At 52.5% G+C, this 24,098-nt stretch overlaps 1 protein-coding gene and 1 long non-coding RNA gene across 12 annotated transcripts in view; one reads left to right on the top strand and one right to left on the bottom strand.

The window, feature by feature from the left end:
- The window catches only part of PRKAG2 (protein kinase AMP-activated non-catalytic subunit gamma 2), a 268,736-nt gene extending 261,546 nt beyond the window's left edge, over positions 1–7,190 (bottom strand). For 5 of the 7 annotated variants that reach the window (XM_041753787.1, XM_041753785.1, XM_041753786.1 and 2 more), the window contains exon 1: positions 6,664–7,190. In XM_041753787.1, the coding sequence (XP_041609721.1) occupies positions 6,664–7,119 (456 nt within the window). In that variant the 5' untranslated portion in view covers positions 7,120–7,190. Of the gene's footprint in view, positions 1–5,516; positions 6,176–6,663 lie in introns of those variants that run through there. The other 2 variants (XM_041753788.1, XM_041753790.1) reach the window with 2 other exon arrangements.
- LOC121490133 lies at positions 5,912–14,607 on the top strand. 5 transcript variants are annotated; one of them, XR_005987512.1, is made up of 6 exons: positions 6,750–6,891; positions 7,107–7,183; positions 7,393–9,130; positions 9,551–9,703; positions 10,473–10,553; positions 12,274–14,607. It is a non-coding gene; the product is annotated as an uncharacterized LOC121490133 (long non-coding RNA). The 5 variants fall into 5 exon arrangements; XR_005987513.1 differs by lacking the exon at positions 6,750–6,891 and adding an exon at positions 5,912–6,061 and having other exon boundaries at positions 9,551–10,553; XR_005987514.1 differs by lacking the exon at positions 6,750–6,891 and adding an exon at positions 6,039–6,163 and having other exon boundaries at positions 9,551–10,553.
- The last annotated feature ends 9,491 nt before the right edge of the window (positions 14,608–24,098 follow it).

Below are 24,098 nucleotides of genomic sequence, written 5' to 3'. Positions count from 1 at the left end.
ATCACTGGAACTGGTCATGGAGGTCCATGCACACTCTGTAGGGTAGAGCCTTCCAGCAAGGGGACTTCTCTATCCATTCTCTTCCTGCCTATTCCCTCCAGAGGCTCAGTGCAGGGCTGCGCTTTACCGGCACTCAGCCCACATGCTCTGCCCACATTTTGGGAAGCCTACTCACTGGTCTGCCATATTTACATCCTGTGAGCTGTGGAGGCACGCCCAGTCCTCATTTACAAACCCTGGAACCACAGGACCATTCCGGGGGTTCCAGCACCAAGGAGCTTGACTTGAAGCTTGAAGGTCCTGATATGATACCCTGGGCCCTAGGAGAGCCTACACTCAGGGCCCCCAAGATGCACCAGAGGGCTGAATCAAGAAACATTCCAGTGTGGCCTAACAGGCCACACGGGGTGGCCTTGGCTGGGGGCTGATGTGGGCTCCCATCTTTACTTGGAAGCCAGCAGTATCCTACGTTTGTTCAAGAGTCAGTAGCCAAGGACATCTCTTGTCAATGACAACTGGAAAAGTGAACATGGTAGATCATGATAGATAGGTAGGCAGATACACAAGGAGAAGGATGGACAGACAGATGGATGAATGAATACCGAAGCAGACAGACAGACATAAAGGATAACTCATGGGGGCAGAAGAGACAGACCAGTATTAACACTGGGGAAGTTGGAAACCAATTGTTTTTAAACCACTTTAAGCAAAAAAATAAAAAAATAAAAAATAAATAAACCACTTTAAGCATAAGAGTCACCTGGAAAACTTAGGTCCCACTCCTCAGAGAGCCTGATTCAGTAGATCTGGGCTAATAGGATTTGACATCTCAAACACACACTGGGTACTTGTACTGAAGCTGGTGCAGGAACCACCCTTTGAAAAAGCCTGCTTGAAACCGTAACCCAACAAATGTTCTCCAAGGGGTACAAACTGACCAAGGTCAAGGCCAAGATCAAAACTGCATAGCACCCCTTCTTTTCGCTGAGGCCTGGTCCAGGGTGTTTTGGTGATGTGAGCACTCTTGGCACTCAATCCTCCAGCCCCACAGGACAGGACAGCTCCCCTTCCCACCTGCAGCCAGCCCATGTGCCCTCCTTTCCAGAGTTCCTTGGCAGAGGGCATCTGGTTGGATGGAGGCCCATCTCCAATGTGGAGGGCACCAGGCCTCCACCAGTGCAGGGCTTCCCCCTGGGGACCTCACAGGCAAAGTCATCATTAGTACTAGGCCTGTCCAAGCCAAGTGGTGTCTCTACAGCCTTCTGTGACCAGCCAGCTTCTCTTGGCTCTATTTTTAGTTTGTCTACAGTGACTGTGAAGGATTTCTGGAGCACCACTCCCAAGAAGCCCAGGGACATGCTCCTTCTGTCAGCGGAAAATGTTGGGCGCCTGCCTCAGTGTCCTCACAGAGTCCTGCAGGGTCCTCCTCCAAGGAGAGAACCAGGACAAGGTGCCAACCCACCATGACTCTAAACATGGCGCCCATCCCGTTCCTTTAAAGGCCCATGCAACTCCAGAGGAGTCCACTTCCTCTCCTGCTTCCCATCTTCCCTTTTCCCTGACAAGACCGGAGAGCATTTTCCCAGAAAGGTGATCCCAGCTACCCAAGAAAGAGGCTAACACCAAGCCTTGCTCCATCCTCCATTAGGGCCCAATGGCCATTCTCCCTTCAATCAAATTCAACTCATCAGTTACTGCAGTTAGTGATTCCAGGTCCCCATTACCTGCTACAACCCATAGGACCAAGTGCCTCCCCTACAATGGACTCCTCCTTGCTGGTGTCTCAGGGCACAGCAGGTGCTATTGGCAGCAAGGAGGGTAAAGATGGTGAGACACTCAGGCTGGGATGGAAGTCTGCAATAATGCAACACCCCAACACCCAAGGTCATAGTACTGTTTATGGGACACACTAGAGACCACACATGCCAGTGAACTGGATGCCACCCACAGGACTGCCGGAGCCACTCCTCAGAAGCCCAGACATGGTGTTCTTGGGACGTGAGGGGTCACTGGTGCTATGACTGAGGAAGTGGACAATTCCCCCTCATTTGCTGGGCTCAGCTCAAATTCACCATGGCTGGGACTGAACTCCCCACCCTTCCCTCATTTCCTTATACCAAATACCCTGAAGCCATAAGGTTAACTCAATCTGTGGCTTCCTGCCCATCCATCAGGCATGCCAGCTCACCCATTCTTCCTTCCAATGTCTCATGCCTCCTGCTCACTTGTCTGCTTCCATCAGTACCATGCTTAGCCCCTCAAATCCTAACCTCTGGATATCTGCAGGGCATTTGGGTTGGTCTCCTTGCCATCAGCCCTCTTTCCATGGAGCCACTTTGTGCGCTGCCCCCAGGCTAAGTCTCCTGATGTTGCTTTCATCACCTTTAACTATTTCTTAGTTTGGATTCTCCCCAAGACAGCGAGACGGTGAGTCAGATTCAGCACCTTATCCTAGGGAGTTGGGGCAAGCAAGGCAGGAAAGCCAGATGAACCAGTAAGGGTACGTTAAGGAATGGACCACCAGTGTGGATGACTGTACCTGGACACTGCTGGGACCCTCCGGGGCTTCCTCTGGAACACATGGCCCCTGGGGAATGGGAAGGCTGGGGTGCCCTCCCACCCACATCCCTCAGCCAAGGACTGAGCCAAGTCCCAATCCTGCACTCCCACCCAGCCTGCACTGGGGCTGAGGAAACTGCCTCCATCCAAGAGGAGTCCTTGGAGAAACAGAGGGACAAGCTGTGGCAGGGAGTGGAGCTGTCCAGCAGGGCTCCATGGGCTCTGGGTGAGCCGGTGAGCGAGGCAGGCCCCCCACCCCATCCACGGCAGCTCCTCAGCGCCTTCAGGAGGAGGTCCTCACTCCCTCTGGCTGCCTTCTGGGTAGAGCTGCCAGATAAGACGCAGGACACCCAGTTCAATTGGGATTTCAGGTAACAGTGGATGATTTTATAGTATAAGTTTATCCCAAATGATGCATGAGACACCCATATACTAAAAACTGAAATCCTAATTTAACTGATCATTAAGTATTTTTATTTGCTAAACTTGGTAACCTTACTTCAGAGTCCTCCTTGACCTGGGCCTCCATCCATTTCTGCGTACCCTGATTCTTGAACCGTTTCTTGTAGGGGAAGGGGCCCTTGGGCTCTTTGCTGTACCTGAAAGCAGTCATCCAACTCCCAACTCATGGAGGTGTTCAGGTTGGCTCCCTGATGGGAGTAACCCAGGCTTCTCACATGTGTCTCTGCTCTGCCCACCACCTCTGGGTCTGATGTCTCTCCCAACATGCCAGTCTGCTGTCATCTCACCCACTTTCCCCTCTAAAAGCACTGGTCATCTGATGCCCTTGGGTCATGTACTAGCATTTGTCTGAATGCCAGTCTCTCACCTAGCTAGAGTCTAACTAGAGTCCAGAGTCTAACTCTAGAGGCTCTCGCCTAGCCCAACACAGTCAGCAACAGGCAATTACTAGATGGTCACTGAGAAGACTCCCTGGTCCCACCAGCAAACACAAACCCTATGAGGAGGGAGGCAGAGCCACTCCCTTGCACCCCTAGATCTCACTACCAATCAGAGTACTAGACACATGTTGTGGGATAATTGAGTGAACAGCACTTTCGGTAAAGGATGGGTCATGCCAGAAGTTTGTTTTAAGCAGCCAAAATCACATCCAACAGCAAGAGGGGTGGTCAGTGTATTCCAACTACACTATGGCCTTTCTACTCTCACAGCATGGCCTCTTACTCCTTTTCTGGGTTCTGGATTTTGTCTCACACTAACCACTAACACCACTGCTGCAGGGGCCCCACACACACACCCCACGCGGCATCTGGAACCGGCCTCGCCACTCCACCTCAGTACCATATGGCCTGCCACCAGGCGGTGTCACTTTCTTTTCTCTAGATCTCTCCTTCTAAAACCAGTTGCTCTGATGTCACCATGATAGCCATACATATATATAATACTTTAAATTTCCAAGAATTTTCCCATGACTTATTTTAGTTTGACATCCCCATGAGGTAGGCAAAGCAAATTCTTATCTCTGACAAATGGGAGAAACCAAGTGAAGGGCTCGCTCAAGCGATCAGCGTTCCTGGTATATTATGCCTAATTTTTCATGTACAATATGGCTTAAAAATGTCTGTTATGTTAATTATCTTAGCAACGTAAACAAAAACAACTCATTCTAAAATAGAATGCTCATTCTTGCATATTTGGGTCACCACCCTGGTAGCCACCCAGCAGCTGGTTACCTGCATCCTGAGCTCCCCCCGTGAAAGGGAGGGCTGGCTAACCCCTCATCTTCAGGCTGAGACCTTCTTTACCCAAACGTGTGCACACATGGAAGGCAAAGGAGCTGCGACCAATAAACACGGAAGCAAAGCACCTAATGGGGTCTGCAGTGGGAAGTGAACAGGCAGGCAGCACCACCCCAGTCCTGCCCAGTTTGTCCAGTCTGCAGCAGCTTTCAGAGAGAGGGATCCACTGTGCACTCCCACCCCGTGCCCAGGCTGGAGAACAAACAAAATCACATTCTTCATGGATTCCTCTACTCTTTGTGTATGTGTGTGTGTGTGTGTGTGCATCTGCATGTACCTGTTTGGACAAACATTCACTGGGTGGTGGTGGGGGCCAGGGGCTTGACCCAGTTGGGGGTCTCCTTAGGGCCCAAGTAAGGGCTGCGCCGCACGTCCTCCCACCTGACTTGCTCGTAGGGAGGCCGGGAGGCCGGGAGGCCGGAGAAGGCCACCACCGGCTGCTCGGGTTGGAAAACCCCAGGGTGGGCGCACGACCCCGCCCGGCGCTCCCTCGCGACGGACAAAGTAGCCGCGGACCGATCGATGCCACCAAAGTCCAGGCAGGGCTGCCGGCGTGGCCGGGGCTGAAGTTCGCTGTAGCTCTGCACGCTTGGGGGAACCCCAAGTCCCCAAAAGCCCGAATGTGCTTCCGGGGGCGGGGGGGTGGTCAGAGCAGCCCCGGGCCCCGGGCCCCGGGCCCCGGGCGCAGGCACACTCGGAGAGGAATCCGAGAGGAGAAAGGCCCATTTGGGGGCGCAGCTACGTAGCCACACACGCACACAGCTACACACACACACCGCGCGCTGGCCCCGCCCACGCCCCTCCCCTGCGTCCCCGGCAGCCGCGCGCGGCTCCACCTCTCCGGAGCGCAGTCCACACCGTCCTTTTTCAACAAAACAACACTACGCACCGCCCCCAGCACCCGCACCGGGCGGGATTCGGGGCTACGCCCAGCCCGCCCCAGCCGCGCCCCGCGGCCCGCGCCCCCGCCGCAGGCGCCGCCGCTCGCCGAGCCCCGGCCGCGCGCATCTGGGCAGGGAGACGCAGCCCGGGCTCCGCGGCCCACCCGACCCCGCGCCGCCACCCAGCCCCGAGCGCCCCAAGTGACAGGAGGGGCCCGCTTGGCGCGCGCGGGGCGTCCCGCCTTAACCGCTTCGGCGCCGGGGCGGACGGCGGCGCCGCGGGGGCGGGAGCGGGGACCGCGCTGCTCGCACTCACCGGGATGTGCACTCGCAGCGAACGCCGCTTCTGGCTCGGGTTTTTCTTCCCGCCGCTCCCGCCGGGGCTGGAAACATCTTTTTTCTTCTTGGTGTCCATGGCCGCGCTTCCCATAACTTTAACCAGAAGTTAATTCCGGGTGCCTCGTCCTGCAGTCGCGTCCTCTCCTTCCGCGCCCGGCCCCCGCGCCCGGCCCCGAGCCGCGCGCTCTCCGCGACCGTCCTCCCCCCCGAGGACACCGCGTGGGGACTTCCGCGGGGAGGGAAGGTGGCGCAGGTACCTCCGGCCGCCGCCGCCGCCGCCGCAGGGATGGCGGGCGGCGTGAGCGCCGAGTTCACGTGTCCCCTTGCTCCTCACGGGCTCAGCGAGGCAGAACCAAAGCCAAAGGCGGTCCTGGCTCCGCTGTCCCTCCGGTTACGCGAGGCAGAGGTCTCCCGCTGGGTGACAAAGTTTTCTTCCTTTTGCAAAGCGAAGCAACATTTTCCCCCTCTCAGCTCTCGGCTCCGCCCGCAGGCTCCCAGCGGTAACCTGAAAGGCAGGTGCAGGTAGAGACAGCGGCCGCGAAGACGCCCCCCCGCGCCCGCGCCGCAGCGGACAGTCCGGCGCGAGCCGACAGTTTGTGTGCAAAGAGAATCCTCGGCCGCAGGGTGAACCAGCGGGAGCCTGGGACTCGGCCCGTCCCCTTCTGGGCGCGGGGGGGGGGGGGGGAGGAGGCGTCCCCGCGAACGCCCCGGCAACTGGGCTCCGGCTCGGCTGCGCGCACGAGGGCTGGCGGCGGCTGGGCTCGCGGGGCCCGGCGGGCGGAGGGCGCGCCCGCTGCGGCCCGGGGACGGGAGCCGGCGGCCAGGGGCGGCGCGGCGCGGACGCAGGCTCGGCGAGCGCGGAGCGCCCGGAGGCCGCGTGCCCCGAACAGGAAGTGCACGGCGCGCGCCGCCCGCCCGCCCCCCGCCCCCCGCCGCCCCCGGGTCGCCGGCCCCGCGGGCGGCGCCTCCCCCCCTCCCTCCCCTGCGGCCGCGGCGGCGCGGGACCCGCCGGGCGCGCCTGTCTGATGCATCCCGTGTCCCAGCGCCCCTGAAACGCGCCCGCGCCCTGCCCCGCCACCCCCGCAGCGGCGGAAGCCCCGGCCGGCGGGGCGACGCGCACTGACCCGCACTTGTTTCCGGGACCCCCGCGGCCCCCGGGTCCGGCTCCGCCTGGCGTGCGGACTCCAGTGCGCCCCGGGGCGCGGTCGGTGTAGCTGGGGAGAGCAGCTTTCCACGGTCCCGCCTGCCCCCCGCCGGCACCCGGCTTCTCCCGGGTTCGCCGAGAGCTGCGCAGTGATGGGCGGTTGGAGCCGGCGCAGCACCCGCCACCCGGCGCCGCGGGAAGCGTGGAGGTCCCGGGCGGCGGCGGCGGCGGGCGGAGAGGGCCGGCAGCCCCGGGCGAGGCCGCCACGTGCCGCCGCGTGGCCGCTCGGGCGCGGCCCGTTGCCGAGGGGCTTGGGGGGTGGCGTCCCCCTGCGAGCGCCCCAGGGTGCTGCGACCTCGGCTCCCTCCGGGCGGCCGGCAGCAGGGGGAATGCGCAGTGCAGACGTCTCCTTTCCCGCCCTAGGTTCTGAGGACATAGTGACCCCGAAAGTCCCCGGAGCGCCCCGAATGCTGACGTCGTCCCGCCTCTCCTCCTAAGCGGTAAATCAGAGCGGGCCTTAACTCCTGCCCGGTGCGGAGACTTGAGGAGCCCCCTCCTCGGGGGGGGGGGGGGGGAGGGGTTCGCCCGCCCTCGGGGGGGGGGCGGGGGAGGGGGAGACGACACTCCTCTGGTGGCGCCTCCCAGCCGGCCAGCCAGCTGGTTCCAAAGCGGCCAGTGGTTCCAGCCATCTTTCCTGTGCTCTTTCCAGTCCTCCTTCCATCATCTGGCGTGAAATCCCCTGCGGTCTAGGTGGTTCCTTTTCCTCCCCTGCTCTTCAGGCCAGAATGAAGCCAGACTGGAAAATCTTGGAGGACTCCTTGCTTGACATAAGTTTGAAATGCCCCGGGGCGGGGGAGGGGGGGTGTGGGTTCAAAATCAAGTGGCCAACCTGGCCCTGCAAGGTGTGGAATTTCACACTTTGACCTTTTTCTGACTGGCTGGTGGGGGAGGGGGGACATGAGACTGCCCATTTAGGGCCCTTTATTTCCCTAAATGCTGGAAATACTGGTTAGCAGAAAAGGAGGGGGGGGGGTTCTTTACCTATGCAACCGAGGGAACCCACCCTTACCCGCTCAGAATTCCTCCCCAAGTGTCACTTAAACTTCATCTCTTTAGCTTCCCATTTTTAATCCCTCTCACAGTAATAATAATTTTCCAGGGTGTGGAAATCACTCCGTTTGACTAGAACTGATTTGGGAAGGAAAGATGGAGAAGGTGGGAAGGAGGGAGTTGACAGGAAGGGAAGTCAGGAAGAGTCACTAGGGAGGGATTCAGAACCAGGTCACTGTCATTGTGTCATTGCTGGGGCTAAATGCCTTGCCTGGGGCCTGTCCTGGGTGATGGGCAGTGGTTAGCAGTTCTTATAATAGGTACTTTGTTGGTTGCTTGGTGTAAATACATCCGATCATTAATAAAATCGATTTGTTCTCTGTTTATTTTGTTGGAGTACAGACTTCAGTGTCCAGGGATCCAAAATTAAAGTGTTTTACCATCTTGCCTGCATTTTAAGTGCCTTTGTTGTTGTTGTTTTTCCATATGTGACTATTTCTGAGATCTGGGTGTTTCTTATAGACAGTGCCAAAAAGAAGCATACTAGTCTTTTTTTTTTTTTCCTTTTGAGAAGATATTAAATTGATCATATATCTTCCAATCAGTGGAGTCTTAGAATTGAGTTTTTTGTAATTCTTTTGCTTTGGGGGTGCCTTCTGAAACCCATGTTCCCCTCCACCTTGCCGCACACATGGTTATTTTAGCCAGTAGCTAAAAGTGGCATGCCAAGAAACAGTGTCCATGTACTGACCCTTGCTACTGATTGTTTCTGAACGCACTAACCTATGACTTCTTTCTCAAAGATAACGCAATACGATCTGTTCAAAGCACAATATCAAAATTTAAAATAAAGATAAGCATTACTGAGTTTGCCTTCTGCCTGGCTCTCATATTTCCAAGGTCAACACCATTACTGATCCTGTCTTTATGAAAAATTCGGACTTTTTTTGGTATAAGACAAAGTGTTTATACACATAGAAGTTTATATAGATTATATATATAATAAGTTCTTGTATATAAGGTTTATATATAATTTATATAAACTTTGTGCCTGAATATAAAGTTTATTAATGAATTTATATATGTTTGTAATGCACTATATATATGTAGTGAAGCCAGTGCACAGGATCTGAGTAAAGCAGGGGCTCTTAGGTCACGAAATATCTATGTGATCCTTTACATTTTCCAGTGCCCTGGCAGTTAGGCTAAGAATTGTAATTAATTCTGGCCGATGAAATGTGAATAGATTAAGTGTGTGTTATTTCTGGGCCAGGCAGTGAAGAGTTGGTATGTCTCCCTCACTTTTCCTCTGTTGCCGTGATCTTAGAGACCTTGTGTTCCAGACGGTGTCCAGGAAGAAAGGGTTGGACAACTGGCTTTGGACTTGATTGAGATGGGTAAAGTCACTGAGATTTTGATAGTTACTTGTGATCACAGCATAGCCTTGCCTATAAAAAATATTTGCATTGAAATATTACTTATCGTAATGACTGGGTTTTGGCACCCCCTTAAATTTCTACCCAGGGCAGGGCTGCATCCGCCTCCCTCTGATGTGGCCCTGTCCTTCGAATTGATGGAAGGATGAGAGGTAGAGGCTGGCCAGAACTGTGGGGTGCTGTGGGAACCACCTTGAAGTCTCCATTTGCCCTGAGTGCTGCCACTGAACCAGTCACTTCCTCCCCCCTTCTGCGAGACAATCTTCTGAAGATTTCTGAGGCCTCTTTAACAAGGGGCTTGTATTTTGTCTTGATTATATATATTGTACATATTTGTTCATTTTATTCCTCCAGTAATTCCTTTTTTATTTAACTTTTCAGAAGTCTCATTGCACAATTAATTGAAAATTAAAAACAAGCAAACAAAAGATCTCTTCACCACCAATGATTTAGGACAGTGCTTCTAAGGGAAAGGGAGCTTCTTGAAGATGTTTCCATTGGGGCATCATTTGTCCAGGCTGGTACTAACGAGAGGTACCCATATACAGCACCTACTGTGTGCCAACACTGGGGCGTTTTATAGGCTTTAGTATCTCTACATGAGGAGACGTTATTAACCCCATTTCACATCACACCTGTGTTTGTGTCATTGTAGTTCCACAATTCTTTCTATTAAAATTCCCCAGAACAGTCAGAGACATTTTACAGAGGAGGGAAACTGAGACCAGCCGTCAGATACCACTTAACTTCTGTCCATTGATTTTAATTTGCAGGGCCCTCCGGAAAGAAACTAAAAAGTATGGCCCCTTCCGCTTTTAAAAGCTTTGTACAAGGCTAGCAATACTATTTAGGAAACTCCTTCAGGGTGACCTTGGACAGACATCAACATCTTAGCTGCGTGGGTCTGTATATTTAGGAAACCAGTCACTCCATTTTGGGTAGAAAGCACCTCTTGGAAAAATGGAACAGGGTCTGGGCTGAGGACGCTGTGAATGCTTTGCTAACTCATTAGAGACCAAGAGGAGAGGATGTTGTCATCCCATCATGAAAACCAGGGCTAAGGGTCACATTCAAATTTTTATTTTCCTTTAAACATGGGCACTGATTATGTAACCTTGTGAAAGCTTTTGCTCCCTGGTACAAGTGAGGCTACTGTTATCAATCTAAGGGTAGTGGTGGAGGTGCACGCAGGAGCAGTGGGGAGGGCTGCTTTGGGGCAGCATCTCTCTCAATAGCCCTTTCCTGGGTCCCTTTTGATTTTTCAGGGGACCCACACAAGCTACCCCCTTTATCTGTGTTTCAGATCGCACTTCATCTGTAATGCCGGTTAACCATAGGTCATCCTGCCCATGCAATCCAACAAGTACTTTGGATTAAGATAAAGGTAAGCTCTGTGGCAATATTCTCCCAAAGGACAGACTTGCTGTTCACTCTTTTTCTCTAGAGAATAGGCTGGTGTCTTGACCGGCTTTGCCTAAACACACACTCAGCAGTTCTGAAGAATGACAGATTCAGCAAGCAGGGTATGTGTGACCCACAGCACTGTGTAGTAGAGAGGCGTCTGTTTGCTAAATAAAAGAATAGGTAATCCCAGCAATTATGTCCCCTTCTTCTACTAAGGGTAGCAGTCACGTAAACAGCATTAGTTGGGAATCAAGTCTTTGGTTCTGCCAATAGCTGCTTTCATAACTGCGTTACAGAGTTCCCATGTGACTTTTGTCCTGGAAATGTCCAGCATTTCCTCCCAGCCAGGGAGTGGGTTTGGGCTCCCTAGGCTGCAGAATTCCACTAAAGCTCTGTATATGTTGGTTCTCGACTTCCTCCTGAGCTTTGAACATGCTAGACGTGAACAGATTAACCCAGGGAAATTTGGAATTCCTCTGTTAATCTGAATATGGCATGAACCTCTGCCATGACTGACCTCTGCTCTCACTCAACGTATCTGTTTAGGGCATGATAAAATAATGCAAATTAATTATAATAATTTCCTAAGCAAGCAAAATTTCTTTGGTGATTACACTAGCCCCAAAATGCATATACTGCATGTACAGATTTGAACATTAACTTGCACGAGGGAGTGCTTATCGGCACCACTGTTAACCATTTATTCATGTAACTTGCAGCTGACATCTAGAGCTGCTGGCCTCTAGAATGCTAGCTATGGTTTTTTAACAAGGCTCCAGAAAAAAAATACATCTACAGTGCCTGGGGATGGGCAGTGTTTGGAGAGTGGATCCAAATCCATTGTGTGTCCTGGATTTTCAAGTATGTTATAGACTTTGACCTCCTGATATCCACCCATCACTGCAGATGCAGTTTCCTTCCTGACTCTTGGGGAAAGCTGTGTCCCTCCTGGAGGGTCCTGGCATACCTGGAGTTAAACCCATGTACAAACTTGCCAGTGTCTATCCCTGTCCTTGAACCTTAGCACTTTATATCACAATTGATAAATGCCTATTTGGTACACAGATAGAGCCTACAAGATGCTCGGTTCCAGGGCTCTGACTGTGCAGGGAGGCTGTCAAGGATATAGTGATCTTTGACAACCCTCCTTATGCAGAGCGGGTCAGAAATGTATTTTGTAAAATGTTCCTAAATATAGCTCCAGGGATCCCTGGGTGGCGCAGCAGTTTGGCGCCTGCCTTTGGCCCAGGGCGCGATCCTGGAGACCCGGGATCGAATCCCACGTCGGGCTCCCAGTGCGTGGAGCCTGCTTCTCCCTCTGCCTGTGTCTCTGCTTCTCTCTCTGTGTGTGTGACTATCATAAAAAATAAAATAAAAAAAATAAAATAAAATAAAATAAAATAAAATAAAATAAAATAAAATAAAATAAAATAAAGCTCCAAAGAGTTGCATGAGGTCCTAGGAGAGAATGGAGAGAGAGAGAGAAACTCTGTGCCCCCATGAGCTTGCAAAAGGTCATTTCAAATCATTGCAACACCCCCAGTGCATCATTGTGCAAAAGGATTTACCTTGCTTTTCTTTTTTTTTTTTTCTTTCCCCACTCATTGTAGCATTTTATCCTCTAGGTGAAAATATAAAGTATAATTACAAAGTTCATTGTTCTTTGACCAGCCTGAAAGAACATTTTCCTTTCATTGTAGCTTATTCACACATGATGGAAGAGGTTCCTGGAATCTCCTGGAGATGGATGCAGAGTTTCTCGGAGCAACCAGGAGGACCTTGTATGAAGCACGAGGTGGCATGTGGGGCTCGCTGTAAATATGAAGCCCTCGAAGAGATTCCATGCCCATGCTGGTCAGCATCGAGGCCAGCTATCTGGTCTTGTGGCTAGGATACAAGCACAGCTGCTTCGGCCAGAGCTTTAAGAAGAATCTATATCTTAGTAGGATCGCTGGTTCCAAGTCCTTTTGTGATCTTTGCAGCCTTAAGAAACTGACAATTTGTTCTCCAAGAATGGAGATAGCTAGAGAATTGTGTCATTTTAACCACTCCCTCCTAAAAGACTGGTTTTTCAGCCTGTCTAGAGATTTGCTCTTTTGCCAGGGGGCAGGGGGAGTCATTTGCCTCTGCCCTTAGATCTGTTCTGTGTCCCGCCCTGCTCTGTGTTGCCCAGAAAAGCAGTCCCAGGATCTTTAGCCAACTGATCCCACTTGGTGTCCGGCCAGGTTTGGCCAGAGGGAGGCAGTGGTGGAGCCCAGAGTATGGGAGCAGGAGGGAGGCTGGGGGTTCTTCTTGACATTGGATTGGAAATCTGGGGGCATGAGGGAGGTGGACAGCTCTGGGGGAGGATTCTAGGACAGGTCAGGAGGGCAGTGTGGCAGGGGGCGTGGCTGGAGTACAGGTGGGGATTTTTGTGAGTGAGATGGGATGGTATTGGGGAACATCAGCCAGAAGAATGGCATGATCCAGCTTCCGTTTTGAAGGTTGGCCTGGTGGCTCTGTGAAGTAGAGTAAGAGGAAGGAACTAGCAGCTCAGTCAGGAGCTGTCACTGTCATCCCACCGAGACATCATGGCTTGGACAGGAGGGGAGAGGCAGGGTGGTGAGAAGTATACATACTTCTGGATGTATGTCAGAACTTGCTGAAAGATTGGGAATAGGGTCTGAAAGAAGGGAACGGGTAATGTATGGTCTGAGGTCTTGGCCTGAGAGGCTAGAATGATCCTGTTTCCTAGGAGGAGAGGCTCAGGGCTATGGGCAGTCTGCTCTGGGCTGTAGTAAGGCAGAGGTGCCTGTAGGGACCTAAGGGAAGGAAGATCCTCTAGCAACAGGGAGACATCTGGCTGGTGACATCGGCCCAGCTGGCATTTCAGGCCAGAAGCGGGAAGAGCTTTGGAGGCATGAGCATAGACAGCAAAGAGGTCAGAACTGCACCCCTCAACCCCCCTCTACCAGTTCCAAGTTGGGGAGATGAGCAACCTTGAATTATGAAGAGAACCAAGAGAAAGTGGATCTGGCAGCCAGGAGACAGAAGCTCATCGAGGAAGGTGCAGAGTGAGAGACAGGACTCAGAGGTGACCGTGGGATTTGGCCTCAGCTGCCTTGATGAGCCAAGGACTAGTGGGAGCAGTGGTGTCATGCAGAGGACTCACAGGAGGCAGGGCCGTGCAGGTGGCTCATGCTGGATGGGTAGCTCCCAGAGCTCTGCAGCACAGGGAGCAGAGATGGGCGATGAGAGAGGAATGTGGGTTAGGAGACGTTGGTTTTCAAGGAGCAGGATGTTCTAGCATGTTTGAGTGCTGATGCCGTGACCCTGTCCCGGTCAGGGAGAGAATCCATGATGCAGAAAAGGAAAACCAAGGGAGCAAAATGCTGAGGTGGGCAAGAGGGGTGAGGTGTGCCAGCTCTCAGGGAGGACAGTCCATTGGGCGAGAGGAGGCTCATCACCTGATTGGAGGGAGGGGTACACAGAGACATGGACAGGGAGCTGTTCTAGTCTCCTCAGAATGGGAATCAGTGGCACCCCTAATAGAGGGGATGGAATGGGGGCTACAGGAGAGACAGATGGGAAAGCAGAGCTGTAAGGGGCCACAGGGGGACATTTCCCACACAAGTGGAGGGATGCCCTGTGCATCTGCTAACTCAGCAATAGGTCTCAGAGAGTGTGTGTAGCAGTTTGCAGGGAGCTGCCTTCTTCCTGGAAGAAGTGATAAATGGGCATGATATTCCATTGTAGAAACACTCCATAACTTATTTGATCATGATGTGCTATTTATTGCATTTGTTTATATAAGCAGTCCCCTCCTGCTGAAAATTTAGGTTGTTTCCAGCCCTGGAATGCTGGGTACACATGCTCCAATGCAGAATTGTTGGAGAAAAGCTCATGTGCACTGTCCACCTGGACAGGCAGCCAGTCTGTCCATCTTAGGTGGGTGGGCACACAGGCCCATCTCATTGGGCTTGCCAACAGAGTTGCTTTTCTAGCTTTTTGATATTTGCTGATTTGTTAGGTGAATATAGTGTCATGAAACTAAACTTTCATGGTTTAATTTTCCTGTTCTGAATGAAGAATAGCTTTTGTGCATTTGCACTTCCTGTTCAGTTACCTTCCTGTGAGTTAGTTGCCGGTGCTTTCTCCTGTGGGTGCTAGGTCTGTCTCCCACCTGCTTACAGGTGCTCTTTATACCTTGACAGAATTAGCCCCTGTCAGTGCCATGCACTGCAAGCATTTCTTCCCGGTCTAATTGTCTTTTGAGTTTTTTTATCTTGCCCTTTTTTTTTAGCATACAGGATTTTCCCCTTTTTATATGGTTTGTTTTATTGATTTATGTTTATGGCTACTAAGATTTTCTGTCACATACAGAGAAGTGCGGTGGGAGGGGCACAGGCTCAGGGCTCACACTTGCCTCTGTCACTCTCTGGTGGTATATCTGCAAGGATGTTGCACAACCACTTGGTAAATGTGGGATGAGAATGCCTGGGAGCATGTAAGCACCTGCACGTGGAAGATGCTCCTTTCTCTTCCTCAACGTCAGTCCCAAAAGCAGAGCACACAGCAGTGGCATGTTTGCTGTCTGCTTTCCAGAATCCTTCTGGAACATCACAGTGCCCGTGATTTCCTGGGCACAGGCCCTGTGGCCCTCTGAAGTCCACCCAGCCCTGCACTCAGAGGTGACATTCACCCCAGAGGAGAGCTCATATCCTAGAAGGCTGTTCCAAAGTTGCCATCAGTCCAAGGGGCAGCCAAGAGCTGTCTTTCACCTCAGAGATGGAGCTGGGTTTCTCACAGAATTGCCCTCAGGTGCTGGGCTCCTTACTTCCCCACACTCTGGTCGGGCAGTTTGGAGTAGGCCATGTCACCTGCTGGGTTGAAGTTTGAGACCTGCTGCAACGACCCTTCCTCTGATCCTTCTCCAGGAAAGTATTTTAGGAACCAGAGACATAACAGCAGCATACTTTGCTCCATCTTTCTAGCTAAGAGAGTCGCAGGCATGGTGCCTGCCTGTCACCCACCGGAATGTGTGTGGCTGTGGAGGATGCTCTCAGAGAATAGCTTGGCCCCCAGGAGCACCAGCCAGGAGAGCTTCCCATGGAGCTGGTAGCTGAGTCGCCTTCCCAGCTGTGTGGGCTGAAGGCCTGTCTGAGTCCCAACAGGAGGGAAATGTGGGGCAGGGGATGCCAACTTGCCTCCTGTTTCCATTTTACATACATGACATCTGTACCAAACCTTCCCTGAAGAGAGATTATGTTGTATGAGTTTAGGGTGTTTGACTTTATAAGTCTTTCTAGAATGACTTTTACATTATTGAACAATGGGAATGAGTCAGAGGCCTGGAAATGGGATACCACTTAAGGCCCAAGTGGGAAGAAGGATTTTTATGAAAGTGAAAGAGGGATCACGTGGAAGTTTACAAAGTATGATGGGCTTTGGACTTGGACTCCAGAGAGAGGAGGGCAGTAGAGTTATTTGGGGTCGTGTTCCAAGAAGGAGGGTTTTTCTACCTAGAACTGTTCCATCCAGAGCTGTGTCTGAAACCCTAAGAGATAGGACTTGATTCTATCAGGGCCAGGGCTGAATGTGGCTGGCCAACATGGGGATTTGATAGTTGAAACCTAAAAAAAGACATGTGTTAAGATCTCCAGGGAGAAATTCCTGTCTTTCTCCTGAACTCTTGGTTACTGTTTCCCTTGTTGGCACTGGAGCTAATCCTCACATCCTTCTCACAGGTGGCCAGTGCACAGAGCATCAGAGCTGATGGCTGTAACACACACACACACACACACACACACACACACACACACACACACACACGGTGTGCATTCATGGCTTTATTTCCTCTTTAGGGGAACCTGCCTCCCCTGCTGGCAGGGGCTGCCACTCCCAGTCAGTGTTCTGGTCCCTGCCCACCAGCTCAGCCAGTCACAGCCTCCCTCACATGGGGAGTTGGTCCTGGGGGCCAATCAGAGCCCTTCCCTGGTATTCTAACCGGAGCTGACCAAGCTCTCTCCCTCTGTACCCAAAGGCTGGAAGGCTTCCATCTGGAGCTGCCCCCACTCAAGGGACAGTAGCCTGAGAGTACAGCTCTCAAAAAGAACTAAGGAAGGGGGGACATGGAAGCCTTGGCCCCCCATCACCCCTAACACCACTTCCTCCTCTCCCTCTCCCCGTGAGCCAACAACATTTCCATCTTTTGGGTGGCTCAGTGGTTGAGCGTCTGCCTTCGGCTCAGGGTGTGATCCTGGGGTCCTGGGATCGAGTCCTACAGTACGTTCTCCTCAGGAGCCTGCTTCTCCCTCACCTGTGTTTTTGCCTCTCTGTGTCTCTCATGACTAAATAAATAAAATCTTTAAAAAAAAAAAAAAAAAGGTAGAGTTGGAATTCTGTCTCTTGCAAGACAAGAGCCTTAACTAAGGAACTTCTCACTTTTTTTTTTTTAATTTTTATTTATTTATGATAGTCACAGAGAGAGAGAGAGAGAGGCAGAGACACAGGCGGAGGGAGAAGCAGGCTCCATGCACCGGGAGCCTGATGTGGGATCCGATCCCGGGTCTCCAGGATCGCGCCCTGGGCCAAAGGCAGGCACCAAACCGCTGCGCCACCCAGGGATCCCGGAACTTCTCACTTTTAATTAACTTAATTTTGTTATTCTTTCTAGAACCAGGTGGGGAGAAGAAGGGACCCAGGGAGGAAGAAGAGAAGCAAGAAAGAGGAAGGCTGTATAGCAGAGTTTATAGCTGACAGGAGTGCCTGTTATCAGGCCCTTCCAGCCTGACCCCTCTGCCCCTCGGCCACCCTGGCCACATTCTTTGCTGTGGTCAGGTAGCCTTGACCTTCCTGGCCAGCAGCCTCCCAAAGGACGTCCAGGACCAGGCTGTTTACTCCCAAGCCCATTCAGAAGATCTGTGGGAAGGGAAGGCTCCATGATGCCGTAGGCCCCGCCCTCCGTGTGAGTGGGCAGCTCCCTGGCTGCACACAGTGTTTGCCGGTGCCGTGGCCCTTTCCAGAGGCTCAGGTCAAGCATTGGATATTCTCGGAGCCCTGGGGGCTCAGATGAGAATCTCTGATGGGACTGGAGTGCATAAATCTTCTCCCATAGGAAAGGAACTTTGCCCTTTGTGATTGAAGAAAGCCTGCTTAAGCTAATGACTAGGATTACCAAATTCCATTGGCAAATTTTCCAAGTTACCTGAGCAAGAAAAAAACAGTGATTACAGAAGCCAAGGGCCAGCATCATCAAGTGCACGTTGGTCATTTACTTGGACAGGCACAATCCCGTCCTTCTTATTTCTGGTTAAACTCCCATGGCACTGTAACCAGATACCTCCGGGCTGGGAGGATGGGCTGAGCGGGAAGGGAAGGGCTGTGGGGTTGAGCTACATGGTCAGATTTCTGGTTCAGAGAATTACCAAGATCTGATGTAAAAGAGCCCTTTCCTTTTCGTTTACTCTTACCACATCCTCATTTCTTTTTTAATCCTTGTATCTCTTTGTGTTTTTACATCCAGATTCACAAAGTGGCTAATCTTAGGGCTACATGAGATCGGAAAATGCCCTGTCTCCTATTGTACCATTGTTCTGCTTTCATCAAGAGCAAAGGAACAGAAGGGCGCCTGGGTGGCTCAGTTGGTTAAGTGTCTGCCTTTGGCTCAGGTTGTGATCTCAGGGTCCTGGGATGGGGTCCCACATCGAGCTCCCTGCTTGGCGAGAAGCCTGCTTCTCCCTCTCCCTCTGCCTGCCACTTCCCCTGCTTGTGTGCTCTCTCTCTCTCTGTCAAATAAATAAAATCTTAAAAAAAAAAAAAAAGCAAGGAAGCAGCACACAAACAGTAGCTTTCTAATAGCCCATTGGGAAGATCTACAGTATTTATTCTGATTTTCCTATTGCTTAAAATATATTGGAACTCCTTTTAAATATTTTGTGAACTTAGGGCAGTTTGTGAGGTGCAGAAAAGCAAAAGTACCAAAGTCGATAGACTTCCCATGGAATATTTGTGCAAGCACCAAGCCAAATCGTCAGCATAGACAAGGCACAGAAAGGATGCAGTATTGAAATTCCCACATGGTAGCCTCTGTCGACATCTCACCGGCCAGTGAATTTTGCTCCAGCTGACCCTTATTAATGAAAAATTGGATCTGTTTTGGGCTGAATTGCTAGCATCCCAGGGATCACTCAGTTCGTCTCTCTCTCTCTCTCTCTCTCTCATTAAACAAAGAAACCGTAACTTCAGAGACTCCCATTTGCCAGCATATCTTTGTCAGCTGGGATCCTTGGGGAGGTGAATGCCAAGACAGAATTAGACATGTAAGAGCTTTAATGGGGGTAATGTCTGTGCAGGAGATAGAGGGGAACGAGCAGGAGTAGGTGGGGGGAGTCTCTGACCCGAGCCCAGGTCTGACACCTGAAAGCCACTATTGCTACAGCCGGTCTTGGGGCCACATGGGTGCCCACTCTGCCCCCACCCCCACCCCCACAGTATCCAGTCTAAATGGCCTACCTGGTAGTGTGACCCAGATCTTGTCCTGAGGGCTCTGAGTCCTTTATAATCATACCCATCTTGGGCCAGGCTGGCAGCATCTACAGTCACACCGTGCCAGCATGAGGGGGAGCCACGTGGACCCTTGGCGTCAACATGTCTTCCAACCCCATGCCTTCTATGAAAGCACGCTACCTCCAACTGCTGATCTTGGTCAACTCACCCCACCAAGAGAGTGACTTCCTTACACACTGGGCCCTGGCCACGAGGAGCCAAAAGCATCCGGGTGACAGCTGCAGCCTGCCGTTCAATAGGACCCTGGCTGTGTCCCCTGGCAAGACAGTGTCCCCTTTTGGGACCCAGATTTTAGCTCTACAGAGCCTGGAGTTGCAGGGACAGGAAGCAAAGAGTCTGCCAGCAGGTCATTGGAGTGACTCCATGGTTCATGCATCCATGTGTTCTTCCCACGGGAGACACAGTGCCACAGAGAGCTCTCCAACTTAAAGCACACACTGCTCCTGCAAGGTATTCCTTCCCATCCCTGCACAGCATCACCTCCGAGCTTCAGGGACTTCTTCAGTGCACTCTACTGGCTCTCTGCAAGCCTGGCTGCTTCTGGATGGTGTGACGTGTGTGATGGGCCAGTGCCTCCTACAGTCACACCCTCCCACCCTGCAGCTTCTTAGCTGTAAAGTGAGCCAGCCCTCTGTTGGGTGCTGTGTCATGTGGAATCCATTCCTGGCCAGGTGTCCCATAACCCCCAGACAGTGGTGATAGCTGAGCATAGTTCTCTGTGGGCAGGAAGGACAGATCCACACTTGGAATAGGTATCTCTCCTTGTAGGATCAACCGCTGTCCCTTCCGAGATGTAAGGGAGACCAGGCAGATGGTCCCCTCAAAGAATAGCACCAACTGGAATTATTGTTGCTGACTGGTTGGAAGTTCAGAGAGAGTCCATGCTGTTAGGCCCATGCATAGCCTCCTTCTCTGCCCCTCAGGCTGCTCCATCCACATACCCAACGTGCCAGTCCCAGGGTGGCTGGTGACCAAGGCCAGCTGCCATCAACCAGTGAGTCATTTTGCACACTTGGCTGTTTAGTGCCTCTTGCATGGCAGACTCTTTGGTGGACACTAATGTGTGATTCAAACATCTTTACACCTTGTGCCCACTCCCATCTGTCCATCCACGTGCCTCTATCTAGAGCTTTCTGTCCCTGACCCTCCAGTCCTTTTCCTTCCAGACCCTTAGCCAGCTAGCTGGGCCACTGGCCACAGCCCAGGCACCTTGGTCTAGTTCTCCTTCTACACATGTGGATGAGTAGCTGTGCTGCTCACAGCCCTGCCCTCTGGGAAAAGCTGTCTCCTGTGTCATTCAGGGTTGTTCCAGAACATGACTGTAATGCAGTGGCTAAACATTTTCCGGTTCCTCCCCCAATATGGCCATCTGTCAATCAAGCTTGGATTCTTTTTGTTTTTTATCAGCTCCTTATGTGGGTCATACAGGACACCTCACTACCCATGTGGCCATAGAAGTGAGCTGGGGAAGGGGTGCTGGTGGGACCATAGTAGGTGAAGTGGCAGTCCACTCATGCAGCGTCTTAATGCCCTATGATTTTGCTCGGCCCCTATCCCAGATACACCATCTCCCTCTTGCCATGGACTGCTGCTAGTCTGTTCAGCTTTGTGACTTGGTGGGTCCCACAGGCCCTAGGTCACAGGGCACAGTTCCAGGTGCATGGACAGCTGGTGCTCCAACGTCAAGTGTTCCCTCTATCAGGAACCTGTTTCTCAAAAAGGGGCGTAGTTCTCTGCTGTAGTTGGCATGGCCTTGCTCCAGAACCCCAGGAGCTGCATTGGGACTCTCCCCTGGCTGGTCATGACCTCTGTGCTGCATCTCCTCCCACTGTTGACGCCACCAACACTGCAGTGGGTTCTCAGGGAGGAGACCCAAGTGGCCACCTGCATGGCTGCCACAACATCAGCCCCCTCCTGCCTTAGCTCTCCCCCCACCCCATTCCCCAGTTCTACCTGCAATATCTCCTCCAGGAGGTGGGCAGGCTGGCCTCTGTGGCCACATAAGCAGGCTATGTGGGTTGAATTGTGCCCCCAAAGACACATGTTGAAGCAATAAGCCTGGCACCTGCGAAGGCAACCTTATCTGGAAATAAGGTCTTTGCCGATGCCATCTGGTTAACTAAGGTCATTAAGGTGGCCTCTAATCCAGATGACTGGGTCCTTATGAGAAGAGACGAGACACAGACACAGACGCTTGAGGATGGAGCCTGGTTGGAGTGATGCATCTAGAAGGCAAGGAGCCCCAAGGATGCCAGCAGCACCCAGAATCTGATAGGTACAGAGCACATCCTCCCTGGAAGCCTCGTGGACTCTGCTGTTGGCCTTGCTGACACCTTGATTTCAGACTTCTAACATCCAGAACCGCAAGAGAATAAGTTTCTGTTGTGAGCCCCCTAGTCTGTGACATTTTGTTACAGCAACCATGGAAACTAACATTCACGCCTTTCTCAGCTGTCCCTCCGTCCCTTTGTCCTGTGTCCTCTCCTGCCTGGAGCACCCCTTCTCTACCCTTCTCCACTTACCACAGCTCCCGTGGTCCCCATCAGGGCACTGAAATTTGCTTTGGGGCACCCAGGCTCTGGCTCACTGCGGGCCCAGCTGTGTTCTTAACACATCTGTGGGCCGAGCTGCACCCCTTAGCACTTAATTATAAACTGCCTTGCTTAATTTATTTTTATTTCTCACCTTGCTCCATAAAAGGATGTTAGGGAGCTGCTGCTTCCCATTGCTTGCTAAAAGGCTATTTCTGTTGTGTTTTTCAAGACTGATTCGATTGGTTTTGGAATCAAGTAGGGTCTGCCCTCAGGCCTCCAAGCCAAGAACACACAGCAGGTCTCCGCAGGGCCTGCTGGAGAGGGGGCCAGATCACATGGGGGCAGGCCTGTCTGGGGCCCAACCATGCCCATTTTCTGGCTCCGGGTTCACAGAAGCTCTGTTAAGATCAGTCTTTAGGACCCTGACTCTCTGTGATTGAAGCAGCCCTAGTGGCACATGGACCACAGCAGATGCTATAAACAAAAAAGTCTGTTGAGGATTTGGGCCACGCCCCATATTTGAACCCACCCACGCCTCAAACTCCACAGGTCCTTTAATAGCTCTCAGTAGAAGAAAAAAAGAATATTCCAGATCTTGCTACGTGAAAGTTAATGCAAAGAAAGGGGACAGGAGGACCCATTCCAAATGTAAATCAAAGACGATTTGAATTTAGCGACAGCCACATTTAGCACCCATAAGCTTTAATTTTAATTAAGGCAGAGAGTGGCTCATCTCCAATCAAGGCCAGAGAATTAGCGCAATCTCGTGACACATCGAGTCATCTGGCAGAGTGGCTTCGCAGGGAGCCCGTGGTGTGCTGTCGGTGGTGCCTATGGCTGCGCACTGCCTCCCGGAGGACTCATTCTGACCTGCAGTGTGAGGGCTGAGCACCCAGCAATAACCTCATCACGGGACCCTCTGAAGCCCACCCCCCCCCACCCCCCCACCCCCGCTCTGCTGGGCCCTAGAAGCTAATGCACGGCCTCAGCCTCTCCTCCCAGTGAGCCTGGTTCTGGATCATCACCCCTCCCACCCCTGTGCCGCCAACCATGCCGGCCTCAGTTTCCTCATCCAGACAACGGGCATCCGCCTCACCCGGCCCTTTGGTCTGAGGCTTGGAGGAGGAGTTTGCAAAGTGTGAAGCCCTCTCTAAACAGAGCATGCTCCTAGTCACTGCATGTCCTGTGTGTCAGAGAAGTCTGTGGAATGAAGGACCCAGGTTCGGTCACAAGGACGTCATAGTTTGCCTGCTGGGAGGGACATCCCAGAGACCCATGGGCAGGAGTGACACCCAGCTGGCAGTGTGGGACCGGGATGTGGGGCCCGGCCCTCGGGGGCCTGGGTCCTTCGTGATCCTTCTGATGACAGAATCTGCAGTGATGCCTGGCCCCTTCCTGTGCAGCCCTGTCGCCTCCTCACACAGCCAGGGGGTCTCTGGGGCTCCTCACGAGGACAGCCCTCCACTTCAGGCAGTTCTGGAGGTTTGCAGACGGGGCCCCTGACACCCAGCCTTCCTGCCTTTCCGTGTGTGGCTAACTGGGTGCCCCTTCCCCGGGGGGCTGCACTTCACCTGCCCAGGGACAGACACGCCCTTTTCACCAGTAGTGAGACTTTGGGGGGGCCGGCGCGTGGCGAAACCAGCGGCCACCTCCCACCCAGCCCAGAGGAAGTTGGGTTTTAAAGAGCTAAGAAGCATGTCATTTTCCAGAACACACAGGAAAAATTCACAGTTCGTCTAGACAAACACATGCCTGCAAAATTAGCAGTGCCGTCTTCAGAAGGGCAGACGGTTCTCAACTCTCACCCAACCTCAGGAGCTTCCGAGGTCAGGATGCAGGTGTCTGCAGTGCTGGGGTCTCTGGAGCGCCCCCCACCCCCAGCTTGGTAGTCCAGTCATGTTTCTTATCCTTATTGTAGTGGCTCTATTACGTGGTGCCTCTTACTGTGCATGATCTCAGATGTTTCTCTTCTAAGTAGAGGAGGTACCAATCACCCATTTTATTTATGACTCTGCAGGTAAGATCAGAATCAGAGTGTAACCTGGGGAGGAATGTCAAGGAAAAGACGCTGGGGAAACGAGCCGATGTTTGCTCATTGCAAAAACCTGGCTTTTGCCTCCTCCTTGGTTTTGATGATCTCATAGCTTCTATCCGACAAACACTCAGGAAGTAGCTAATTGTTCAGCCAAAGGTATCTATTGACTGCATCATTTCCACGCGGCCAGGACTGACCATGCTCCCTGGAGGACATCCAGGAGGAAGTGCAGGCCCGGCCACACGGAGAAGAGCTGAGAGGGCCTCTGGTGCTGGAATGCACCAGGCCCTGAGCGAGCTAACGTTTGTTCCATGCCGGCTGTTGCACTGGGTGCTCTCAGGCCACCTGTGGCCTTTCACATGTCCTTGGAAGGTGCGTCACTATTTCACAGAAGTGGACATGCAAGGAC

This window comes from Vulpes lagopus, chromosome 4, assembly GCF_018345385.1.
Source record: "Vulpes lagopus strain Blue_001 chromosome 4, ASM1834538v1, whole genome shotgun sequence".
NCBI lineage: Eukaryota > Metazoa > Chordata > Mammalia > Carnivora > Canidae > Vulpes > Vulpes lagopus.
This window is presented reverse-complemented; position numbering and strand designations above follow the sequence as displayed.